Below are 13,016 nucleotides of genomic sequence, written 5' to 3'. Positions count from 1 at the left end.
GAAAGCTTCACATCCACAGGCGCCGCACTAGCAAAGCAGCTGATGCACTTCTTTTTCTAGAGATAGCTTCACATCCACAGGCGCCGCACTAGCAAAGCAGCTGATGCACTTCTGTTTCTAGAGAAAGCTTCACATCCACAGGCGCCGCACTAGCAAAGCAGCTGATGCACTTCTGTTTCTAGAGAAAGCTTCACATCCACAGGCACTGCACTAGCAAAGCAGCTGATGCACTTCTGTTTCTAGAGAAGGCTTCACATCTACAGGCACTGCACTAGCAAAGCAGCTGATGCACTTCTGTTTCTAGAGAACGTTTCAAATCCACAGGCGCCGCACTAGCAATGCAGCTGATGCACTTCTGTTTCTAGAGAAAGCTTCACCTCCACAGGCGCCGCACTAGCAATGCGGCTGATGCACTTCTGTTTCTAGAGAAAGCTTCACATCCACAGGCGCCGTACTAGCAAAGCAGCTGATGCACTTCTGTTTCTAGAGGAAGCTTCACATCCGCAGGCGCCGCACTAGCAAAGCAGCTGATGCACTTCTGTTTCTAGAGAAAGCTTCACATCCACAGGCGCCACACTAGCAAAGCAGCTGATGCACTTCTGTTTCTAGAGAAAGCTTCTCATCCACAGGCACCGCACTAGCAAAGCAGCTGATGCACTTCTGTTTCTAGAGAAAGCTTCACATCCAAGGGGCCGCACTAGCAAAGCAGCAGATGCACTTCGTTTTCCAGAGAAAGCTTCACATCCACAGGCGCCGCACTAACAAAGCAGCTGATGCACTTCTGTTTCTAGAGAAAGCTTCACATCCACAGGCGCCGCACTAGCAAAGCAGCTGATGCACTTCTGTTTCTAGAGAAAGCTTCACAACCACAGGCGCCGCACTAGCAAAGCAGCTGATGCACTTCTGTTTCTAGAGAAAGCTTCACATCCACAGGCGCCGCACTAACAAAGCAGCTGATGCACTTCTGTTTCTAGAGAAAGCTTCACATCCACAGGCGCCGCACTAGCAAAGCAGCTGATGCACTTCTGTTTCTAGAGAAAGCTTCACATCCACAGGCGCCGCACTAGCAAAGCAGCTGATGCACTTCTGTTTCTAGAGATAGCTTCACATCCACAGGCGCCGCACTAGCAAAGCAGCTGATGCACTTCTGTTTCTAGAGAAAGCTTCACAGTCACTGGCGCCGCACAAGCAAAGCAGCTGATGCACTTCTGTTTCTAGAGATAGCTTCACAGGCGCCGCACTAGCAAAGCAGCTGATGCACTTCTGTTTCTAGAGAAAGCTTCACATCCAAGGGGCCGCACTAGCAAAGCGGCTGATGCACTTCTGTTTCTAGAGAAAGCTTCACATCCACAGGCGCCGCACTAGCAAAGCCGCTGATGCACTTCATTTTGTAGAGAAAGCTTCAAATCCACAGGCGCCGCACAAGCAAAGCAGCTGATGCACTTCTGTTTCTAGAGATAGCTTCACATCCACAGGCGCTGCACTAGCAAAGCAGCTGATGCACTTCTGTTTCTAGAGAAAGCTTCACATCCACAGGCCCCGCACTAGCAAAGCAGCTGATGCACTTCTGTTTCTAGAGAAAGCTTCACATCCACAGGCCCCGCACTAGCGATGCAGCTGATGCACTTCTGTTTCGAGAGAAAGCTTCACATCCACAGGCGCCGCACTAGCAAAGCAGCTGATGCACTTCTGTTTCTAGAGAAAGCTTCACATCCACAGGCCCCGCACTAGCAAAGCAGCTGATGCACTTCTGTTTCTAGAGAAAGCTTCACATCCACAGGCACTGCCCTAGCAAAGCAGCTGATGCACTTCTGTTTCTAGGGAAAGCTTCACATCCACAGGCGCCGCACTAGCAAAGCAGCTGATGCACTTCTGTTTCTAGAGAAAGCTTCACATCCACAGGCGCTGCACTAGCAAAGCAGCTGATGCACTTCTGTTTCTAGAGAAAGCTTCACATCCACAGGCACAGCACTAGCAAAGCAGCTGATGCACTTCTGTTTCTAGAGAAGGCTTCACATCTACAGGCGTCGCACTAGCAAAGCAGCTAATGCACTTCTGTTTCTAGAGAACGTTTCAAATCCACAGGCACCGCACTAGCAAAGCAGCTAATGCACTTCTGTTTCTAGAGAAAGCTTCACATCCACAGGCGCCAAACTAGCTAAGCAGCTGATGCACTTCTGTTTCTAGAGAAAGCTTCTCATCCACAGGCGCCGCTCTAGCAAAGCAGCTGATGCACCTCTGTTTCTAGAGAAAGCTTCTCATCCACAGGTGCCGCACTAGCAAAGCAGCTGATCCACCTCTGTTTCTAGAGAAAGCTTCACAGGCACCGCTCTAGCAAACCTACATTTTTCAAGTGCTGCAGACAGAGTCACTGAAGGCGGGGATGGCAGAGGCAGTGTACGCACATCCCGCCTTGTATATCAGCCAATGGGAACCAGCCAACATGGACTGTAAGCGCACCAGTTACTGACGGTGGGCAGTTTAACACTGTTCTTGCAGGACTGACGTCACTCGCTTTGCCCCACCCCTCTCCAGTGAAGCTTAGTAGCCAATGGGAGCAGTTGGTGTGTGCAAAAGCGGGCAGGAAGGAATAAGAGGCCAAAAAGGCCTGAAAATAAATAAAATTGCTATGACAGGATACAAAAGTGGGGGTCAGGCTGCGAGGTTCTGACAAGTTGTCGGCGAGCTACCAGTAGCTCGTAACCGACTGGTTGCAGACCCCTGCTTCAAATGTTTCTGGATTTTCTCCCCATAATTCTAGACAGTAATTTCATTGAAAATTAGCCAATGTATGACCACAGGACGCTTGCTTATTATTAAACATATATCATCCTGAAGTCCTACTGTAATGAACCAACATACGTCCACGGGACGTTTGCTTATTATTCTGAAATGTTATCATCCTGAAGTCGTACTGTATTACCGTTTTAGTGCCGCTTGGCCTTCTAAGATCGTCTCCGAGGTAGCATGGTAACACTTAAGTGATGAAGTTTACATTTTACCAATCTGAAAATGTATATTTTTGTGCCTCACTCATCTGGCTTCCCCTTGTGATTTTATTTTTCACTCCTCTGTTGTTTAGCTCTCTACACCCTTCAATTTCATGGTCCGTTTTCATGATATTTTTTCTATAGTCTGATAATTTTCTCAGGCATCTCTTATGTCTGTTTACCAGGTTAATTTTCTGTCTTGTAAAACATTTTGAGAAAACATTAATCCTGTAAAATAGTTTATTACCATATCTGTTACTTACTCGAATCGCTTCTCGCCCTCGTCTTTGCTACTTCCTGGGCTAGGCATGATGATGAGGCGGTAACAGTAGAGCGACTGAAGGAAAAGCAGCAAGGGATAGAAAATGACCCATCACTGCGTAACTTCATAATAAAGGCATAATGTGATTGGCCATGTCCTTCTGTAAAGCCAAACCTGCTGCCTCCGAGACTAGGCCTACTCTTCGCCTCTTGAGCCAATCCAGAAGCTGCTTTACAGCATAAGAGCAACATCGGAATTGGCTGGAGCAGGCAAAGCCAGCTCTCCTTTGGAGACCGGGGTCGCTGCGGATATGATCCCTGGCTCACTAACGTTGTGCGGGTAGGAGAGGCCTTATGTGCGCATGCCGGGTTGGTCATAGGCAGACATCCATCCATCCTGACATGCGCACTTACACATCTTTAGACCCAGACACTCTTCTGGTGATGTCTATAATGATGCCACGCCCCCGCCAACTCATAAATTGAAAATCTACAGCTTGCACTGTGCAGCCAACCCACCGCTGTAATATAAGCACTGCGACCGGGAATATAAACTGTCTAAATGCATATTAGGGTCCAGGGGGGCAGCAAATACAGGGGGGCGATGCCCCCATGGAGAAATCGCACCTGGGTGGAATTACATCTAGTACATCAGGACTAGAATTTTGTGATTGTTGCCCACCATATGTCATGGTTTTCCTCCCTTATGCCAAGAAGCATCTCAAATGAGCTAGTGCCAGTATCTTGCCACAGTTACCCCCTATGCCAAACATTGCCTCCAGTCTGCCAGTAGCAGTGGTTTTCACAGGTGCCTGTCCATGCCAGCAATTGCCTCCAGTATTCCAGCAGTAGAATTTTTCCATAGGTCCCTTTATAAGCCACAAATTACCTTCAGTATGTAAGGGCCAATGGCAGACTAGCAAGCATTACATCATATTCTCACTCACATTTACTCAACCACACTCAATCATTCATTCTCACTCAGTCTACCTCACTCTCACTCATTCTTACTCTGACTCCAACATACTTACTTGCTCTAATTCTGTCATTCTCACACACTCTGTATCACTCATTCTCTCTCCTTCATTCACACTCACACTCACTCCAACTCTTACTCACTAATACATTTTCACTCGTGCACTCTGACTCACTCATACTCACTGACACTCATCCTCACTTATTCTCACTCACTCCCTTTTAGTGGCTCTCACACACTACCTGTCACTGACACTCGCTGTTACTTACACACACTCATGCTCACACGTACAAACACATTCACAAACACACAACCACACTCCGATCCCCAAGCTTGTACCCCACGTACATTTAAAAGCATTTTTTATTTGTCATCTGCCACACAAGTACTCATTCTAGATCCTCGTGCTCCATTTTTTATTACACTAACAGTGAAAAATAATCTATTATTCACTATTAGTTTAATATAAAATTGTTTGAAATACAAAGGTGGAGCACGGCTCCCATAAGGGCGAGCTTCCGCTGTGTTCTCGGTACTCATTTTGCTTCCTCTGAAGCCAGAAGTCGCACAAGCAGTGCCAGGGGTCACAAGGGGCAAGACAGGAGTCACAGCTGCGACCCCTGGCAATCCCTAAATGATGCCCATGCATGTGACCCTGTTACGAACGTCATACAATGTGCCAAGTGACCTCATTCAGAATATCAGAATGTGCTGTGCTGTGTTTTGTGACTCCATTATGAATGACACTGTGCTGTGTCATTACCATTCCGAATATCACATTTTGTTCTTAGTCATGCAATACCCCAGAATGTACTCTGTCATGTGACCCCACTCACTATTTTCTAACCATAGGTAGTTAAGTGTTTCTCTCCCAAAAATACTGCCATAACTTTAACATCTCCTGTGGAAACTGATTTCACTGTGTTTGTTTCTCTGTTTTGCAGGATGTCAGAAGCACCCTAAGCAGGTAAGGTTGGTTTATTATCCTCCTGTCAGTGTGTAAGGAGCAGGTCTCAATGCTGCGGTGTGTAAACACCACTACTGAGCTCACACAAAGTGTTAGGTAACTTTCAGACCCTCATAAAATCACTTTACATTCTCAAAACAAATCTTAAGTCCTCAGAAACCTTCCCTGCGTCATCAGGAAACTCTCTTAAATTTTCATAAATCCCTGCAAGTTTTCAGCAAACTCTTTTGAGTCTTGAAATAATTACCACAGAAATGAGCTTCTGTCCTCACAAAACATATTTGTATCTTTAAAGCTTATCTGAAGTCGTACGAAAAGTACCCTGAACATACAGAAAAAGCAAGCCCATTCTGGAAAAGTCCCCCCAGGTTTTCCTAAATTCAGAGTTGTGCAAAAACTAAGTCATAATTTCCTAACTATACAGACATATATGGTGGCTATGCTCACAACAATTGCAGATCCAATTTTCAGCACTATTGTTAAGGATGTTAAAACATAAATATATTTCTTCATGTGGGGTAGAGGTGCTACCATGGTACTACAGACACCCTGCCACCGAGGGTGTTCACCTGCTTAGGACAATGTCCTTGGCAACAAATATACACAATAATAAGTACTAGAGCACACATAGAAATTCCATTTAATAAATAAAGTAGTCCTAATATCAAGTCCATCAAATGTTTTGTTCTTTTTTGTGAAGTTATTTCATTCCATTTGTAGTTTCCACAATGTTCGGTTTATATATAAGCAGGAACGGCCAATATCTGGTCTATACGAGCAAAAGCAGCTGACACGTGTTTCGTCCATTGGGCTTTGTCAAGGCTGCATAAAAAATACATACATTGGAATGGAACATCATCTCTCATGCGATCTTTTACGTAAAATTCATATGTGTCAACCTCATATAGCAGTGATGAGGCGAAGGAAAATAGTGACATGAAATTATATATGCCGGTCACAATGCACTGAGGATATTGTGTAAAAATGCATTGTAGCGTCAGCTCACCCAAAGCCATAAAAAGTGTTACCCATGATAGGCGATGTTGACCGAAAGATGAGAACCCAAGGAAGGGGGCCATAGAGAATGCCTGTATATATTATAATACAAGCGAAAAACTAGATTTTGCATGCATTGTGCTCTATAAGATACGAAGAAATATGCATGTTTAGTGTTCCATTTTGCATGCAAGGAAAGAATAAACATTAGTAGTGAGATTTAATAAGAATATAGAATACCTGAGCGCCCTGTAGTAAGGACAATGTCCAAAAGTAGTCCGAGAGATGCAGAGAAGATCTTGTCAGAATCTATTTAAAATATATATAAAATTGTATGTATAAGCGACCATCCTGAGGAAAAAATAATAGTGTGCGGAAAAGTAAACGTTAGTACACCACAAGGAGAGCGAAGTCTCCTTAGTAGTAGAAAGGGAAGTGCAAATAACAACATATAAAAGTAGACCATTTCAGAATGGAAACTGATCACCCAGGTGAAACGAGGGAAGTGATTCCATGTGTAGTGCAATACAATTAAAAGGGCCAATTTATGAATATTTGTGTTGTGAATTTCCTAGTGGAGTGGGAAATAAGCAAGAAGCATTTTATGACTGACTGGTGGTGATCGGTCAGTATAATACCAAAAGAGGCCATCTGGGGTAACCTACCAAACCCACACATTTCTGAAAACTAGTGAGAGTCCAGGGAGGTATGGCTCGCGTGGATCCTCCAACGTTTCCCTAGCCAGAATCCCTTGCAAACCTCACATTTTGCTGAAAAAATCATAATTTTCTCAAATGTCTGTGTGAGAAAGTTGTAGGATCACCGGACTGACACAAATTTCCAGACACTCAGCGCTCCCCCAGGTCTCCCGATAAAAATGATACCTCACTCGTGTGGGTGGGTCAAGTACCCATGACGGGCAAGGGCCCAAAACATATTGTGGAGACTTCAAAATTACCCATCATAAAACGACCGGGTTTTGCAGGGAGGGGGGCACCGGGGATTTTTTGCCCCTGAGATCGCGGCCATCTAGGGGAACCTACCAATCCCACTCATTTCTGAAAACTAGACAACTCGGGGAGTCCAGTGAGGTATGGCTTGCGTGGACCCCTCAACGTTTTCTTACCCAGAATCGCCTGCAAACCTCAAATGTAAGTAAAAAAATCACTTTCTCCATATTTTTTTTGTGTCGGATCACCGTGCCGACACAAATGTACTACCACCCAACGTTCTCTTTGTTCTCCCGAGCAAAATGATACCTCACCTAGGTGCCGGCAGAGCTAGCGTTCAAAATCTACAGGTAGGCACTTTGCATAAAAAGGGTCAGTTTTCACTGTAAAAATGTGGTGTGTCCATATTGTGTTTTGCACCGTTTCCTGTCGCGTGGCCTATGCCTACCCACACAAGTGAGGTAACATTTTTATCGGAAGACATTGGGGAATGCAGGGTGGGTGGAATTTTGTGGATCCACGCAGATTCCACAATTTTCCAACACAGAAATATGAGGAAAATGGTTTTGTTTTTTTACAAAGTTTGAGGTTTGCAAGGGATTCTGGGAAGAGAACCTGGTGGAAGCCACACAAGTCACACCATCCTGGATTCCCCTTGATGTCTAGTTTTCAAACTTTTATAGGTTTGCTAGGTTTACATGGGTGCCAGCAGAGCTAGGAGTTCAAAGTCTACAGCTAGGCACTTTGCAAAAAAAGGATTGGTTTTCACTGTAAAAATGTGGTGTATCCATGTTGTGTTTTGCACCATTTCCTGTCACGGGCACCAGGCCTACCCACACAAGTGAGGTATCTTTTTTTTATCGGAAGACTTTGGGAATGCAGGGTGGGTGAGCCATTACAAAAGCTAGATGACTCATGTGCACGTTCACGCGCGCGTTCCCGAACGCTGGAGGCCGAGAAAAGCCTTTGGTTGCACTTTTAAAAGCCAGTTACTAAATGCGCTGGCTCAGGTGAGACCTAAAAAGCATTTACAAATGCAATAGGACTCGTATTTACGCGAGTCCTATTGCATTGTAAACAAAAATGCGGGCGCCAAAGAAGGCAGGAATGGGAGTGGGTGGGTGGGTGGTGGTGGCCAGAGAAGTCACAGACTGCGGGAGGGAACAGGGGGAGGCAAGGGAACAAAAGAGTTGCTGAAGTAAAGGGGCTGATATCCATGGAAGGATAAACATGACGTCATGGCAGTAAGGAGGCGAGCACCACAAACCCTTTGTTGATATCATTTGCAGGGAAAAAAACAAACGCTTTCATCGGCAGCACTTTTTTCCCATTTTTCCCCCAAAATTCTAAATTTTGCTGTATTTTGGCTAATTTCTGGATCCCCTCCAGGGGAATCCACAAACCCTGGATACCTTTAGAATCCTCAGGATGTTGGAATAGAAGGACGGAAATTTGACATGAATACTTTATATGGCCCAAAAGTTACAGGGGCCTAAGCACGAACTACCCCAAATATCCAAAAATGGGCTCAGCACTGGGGGAGGAGGGGGGTTGGAGGGTAGGCCCAGCAGTTAAGGGGTTAAAAGTGAAAAAACATATCGACAAACATACGTTCTTCATGTCTTGTGTTGTTGACATCCACGGCCATTCTAAGATCATCTAGCACTGCAAGGAGAACAGTTCTAGTGTTTCTGTTTGGGTGAAATCTGTCCTTTGATCTCAAGCCCTGTCTTGGTTATACTCCCCTGTAGTCTGGCCAGGCTTGTCTCAGGTGCACCCGACTCTGGTCTTACAAGGTATGGCCCTGTGTTACCTTCCTGTGGTCTCATGACTCCTGTCTCTGTTGTACCCCCTTTTGTAATCTCATGCCCTTGTCTCTGTTGTACCCTCCTCTGGCCTTGTGGCCGGGCTACGCTCTCCTCTCCTGTGGTGTTGTAAGGCCTGGTTGTGGATTTACTGGTCTCCCTCCATCGTATTCTTCCTGGTGTCTCTTGAGACCTGGCTCTGCTGTCCTTTCCTGTGATCTCAAGTCCTGTCTTGGTTATACTCCCCTGTAGTCTGACCAGGCTTGTCTCCGGTGCGCCCGACTATGGTCTTACAAGCTATGGCCCTGTTTTACCCTCTGGTGGTCTCATGACTCCTGTCTCTGTTGTACCCCCTCTTGTAGTCGCAAGCCCTTGTCTCTGTTGTACCCTCCTCTATGCTCTCCCCTCCTGTGGTGTTGTAAGCCCTGGTTGTGGATTTACTGGTCTCCCTCCATCGTATTCCTCCTGGTGTCATTTGAGACCTGGCTCTGCTGTCCTTTCCTGTGATCTCGCAAGTCCTGTCTTGGTTATTCTCTACAGGTTTGTCTCAGGTGCACTCTTCTCTGGTCTTACAGGGTATGGCCCTGTTTTACCCTCCTGTGGTCTTACAAGGCCTAGCTCTATTTTCCACTCATGTCCTCTCGCAAGGACTGGATCTGTTGTACTCCTCCTAAAATTCCTATCAGCCCTGACTCTGTTGTACCCTCCTGTGCTCTCATCAGGCCTGGCTCTGCTGACCCCTTCCTGTGGCCTCACAATGATTGGCTCTGTTATACCTCCTCCAGTGGTCTCACTAGGTCTCACTCAGTCATACCCCCTCCTGTGTCCTCACAAGGCCTGGCTCTGTTGTACCTCCTCCAGTGGTCTCAGTAGGTCTCGCTCAGTTAAATCCCCCTCCTGTGGCCTCACAAGGCCTGTTTCTGTTGTACCTTCTCCAGTCATCTCACTAGGTCTCGCTGAGTTATGCTGCCTGTGGTCTCTCAAGTTCTCTCTCTGTTATACCGCCTCCTGTAGTTTTACCAAGTCTTGTGCTTTTACACCTCCTCCTGTGGTGTCACTAGGTCTCACTCTATTGTATCTGAAAGATATTGGGATATTAGTTGATGGGGTGAGAACCCCACTCAAGCAACAACTACAATCTATATGAGGGTGAACTATAAAAGTCCCAAAGCAATTTAGAAACATAGAGTTTATTTTAATAAGTAAAATGATACCAAAACAATATGAATCCAATCAATAGTACCAAATTTATTACGTTTTTAGTACAAATAGCGCCAAGAAACACAAAGCGCCAATTTCAGGTATCTGGTCACGAGGAAGTGAGATAAAGTTTTAAGGTCCGGACAATAGCAATGTAGTGAGGATTGGACACAAGGACTATGGTAGTCCCACTAGGAAGTTAGGGCCAGATGTACGACCATTTGCTTTTGCGACTCGCAAATTGTGAAAAATTGTGAGCCGCAATTTGCAAGTCGCAAGAGAAAATGTATAACAGTGTCAGAGACACTGTTAGCGATTCCCAATGGGGTCGTAAAATGCGAGGCGCGTGAATATTAATGAGCCACTCTCAATTTGCGACCCCATTGGGAATGGCTGGCCAACCAAAAAGGGTGGTAAACTGCAAATGTTTTGCGACCACAATTGCGGTTGCAAAACAGTCATACATGGCATTTGGGGTCGCTATTAGGAAGGGAACGCCCCTTCCTAATAGCGACTCGCAATTCCTAATTAGAGAGTTGCAAATAAATTGCGTCTCGCTATTTAGGAATTGTACATGGCCCTGTAGGTTTTTGCATGTGCAAATGGGTCGCAAACCCGTTTGCGCATGCAAAAACGGGTCGTACATCTGGCCCTTACTTTCTCAAGTCCTCACAATGAGCACTATTCTTGGTGGCAGAGGCCTCCCATTGGCAGTCATCGTGAACGGTCGTTGTCGTAGCGAAGATCAAGTCCCACTGGAGCTTTGCATTGCTGGTCCATATTTGGCACACATAAATGACTTTGCAGCCAGGAGGAGCCCAAAACATCTGTTTCTTCACCTTTTCTGCAGGAGGAGCTTCCACTGAGGCCAGCGAACTATCCAGGACCTGAGGTCACCTGTTGTGAATCAGGACTCACTTCAGACAGAGGTCAACAGCAGGCTCAGGCAGGTCCAGGCAGGTCTTGTTGGTACTGGTCAGCAGGGCAATTGCAGGGGGTCTCTGGACGTTTGTGGTGTCACTGTAGCTCACACAGAGCATCGTCTGACTAACCCTTGTGATCCAGGCCAGCAGATCCAGTCCTTTTTTTCCAGACAGCAATGATGTCCTTCCGGCAGCAGGGCTGTCCTTCTGAATCTTCCAAACGACTAGGAGTGTTCTGATGGGATGCTTTCAAGGTCCCATTTTCATACTAGTGTCAGCTTTGTGTGGGGAACTTCCCCGACCAACACTAAAACTGGTTCTGGTCAGTTCTTCCTCCCCATCCCCTGGTCTTGTCTCAGAACTGTCCAGGGTGACAAAGGCAAGGCCAGGCCTGATGTTAGGTTCCCTTGTGTGTGCTGCAAGCAGAGTCTTTAGAAATGTAGTTAAGGTAGGGTCCAGCTTCTCCCCAGGCATTCTATCAGGAAGGTCCTTTCCCCTCACATGCTTTGCTCAGTGTCCGGAAGGAATACACAACCCACAATAGGTGAGCCAATCACAGTCATGTAACTGAGGACACTGGCAAAAAGGCACAAATAATTTGAGCAGAAAAATGCCAATTTTCTATAAAACTGAAAAATAACTTTCTAAAGATGGCGTTTTCAAAATTGTCATTTTAAATTCAACTTCACCACTACAGAGGATTTTCAATTAAAATGTATTTGAGTGTGTAAACAGTATTTCCCTATTTGTTCCCAAACTTAAGTTATCACGTATTAAGTTTAATAAGGTAATCCAGTGTTAGCCTATGGGAAAGATAGGCCTGCACAGTGAAAAATGAGTTTTTCACTACTAGAACATGTACAACGGAAACACATGTCCTATGTTTTCAATTCAATGCACCCTGTCCTTGTAAGTATTAACAAGCATTTGCAATGCAATAGGTCTCGCATTTGCGAGAGTTAAAGCTATTGGCGGTGTAAATGACAATATAATTTACCCATGTGCTTTGCCTCACAGTGCTGTGACCTTTGGGACTTTATAAGTGTCTAGCAATGCAGTTTATTATCCTGGGTGCTGTGCCGCCAGGGACTAAATAACTATACAATTACTATACACTGGGTCATGCAGTCTGATTCAGGAATATAAGCGTGCCCCCGGAAACATTTATGGATGCATCCCAAGGCTTGAGGACCTGTGATGTCTAACTGAAATGTGACACCTGTGACTGCCCCCCCCAACTGCAGAGGGCATAAAACAATAAAATATACATTTGCCTTTTCCTGTCCTGTCTGGCAAACGCCATGAAAGAAGGCCATCTTCTGATTTCTGGTAGCTGTAAAAACCTGTCTCTTCATCTTTTTGAAGAATAAACAAAAGCCGTGTAATACAGGGTTTTATCTCTATCTCAGGTTATATTTATTTATTTGAAAAGTTTTATAAAGCGCGAACATGACCCAAGCGGTTAACAGTGCGCTGTACAAAGTGGCGTAAGTATGAGTACAACAACAAAATGGATCAGAAGAGATAACTTAACAATCAAAAGGTCAAGGGGGGAAAACACAAGGTCAAAGGGGGGCATGGGGAGTCCGCCAGAGTAGTGGGACCAGAATAGTTTCAGCAGAGAAGAAACATAAACCCAATTGAAACAGCACGTTACAAGAGAGTATCCAGACCGGAGTAAGAAGTAGATTGCGATAATATCCGTGTTAATGCTGTTGGAGGTCATTCAGGAGTAGCCAGTTGGCATGTTTTTTGAAAGAGGCAGTAGATGGGTTGGTTATGATCTCTGGGGGAAGAGCGTTCCATATTCTTGGAGCGAGAACAGAGAAAGCATGATTGTAAGTTCCTTTCTTATTGAATTTGTGAGGACTCAATAATAGGGTGTTAGAGCTTCTGAAGTTCCGACTCGAGCCTGATAGCTCAGGTTTTTATGCCAGGTAAGCGGGGG

General features: G+C 45.5%; 1 protein-coding gene across 1 annotated transcript in view; it reads left to right on the top strand.

Moving 5' to 3' along the window:
- Positions 1-13,016, top strand: part of LOC146869433 (E3 ubiquitin-protein ligase TRIM39-like) — a 106,695-nt gene that overhangs the window by 39,466 nt on the left and 54,213 nt on the right. The window contains exon 4 of the mRNA XM_085599833.1: positions 5,172-5,194. Coding sequence (XP_085455959.1) covers positions 5,172-5,194 — 23 coding nt within the window. The remainder of the gene's footprint in view (positions 1-5,171; positions 5,195-13,016) is intronic.

Source organism: Triturus cristatus, chromosome 1_1, assembly GCF_964204655.1.
Source record: "Triturus cristatus chromosome 1_1, aTriCri1.1, whole genome shotgun sequence".
Classification (NCBI taxonomy): domain Eukaryota; kingdom Metazoa; phylum Chordata; class Amphibia; order Caudata; family Salamandridae; genus Triturus; species Triturus cristatus.
This window is presented reverse-complemented; position numbering and strand designations above follow the sequence as displayed.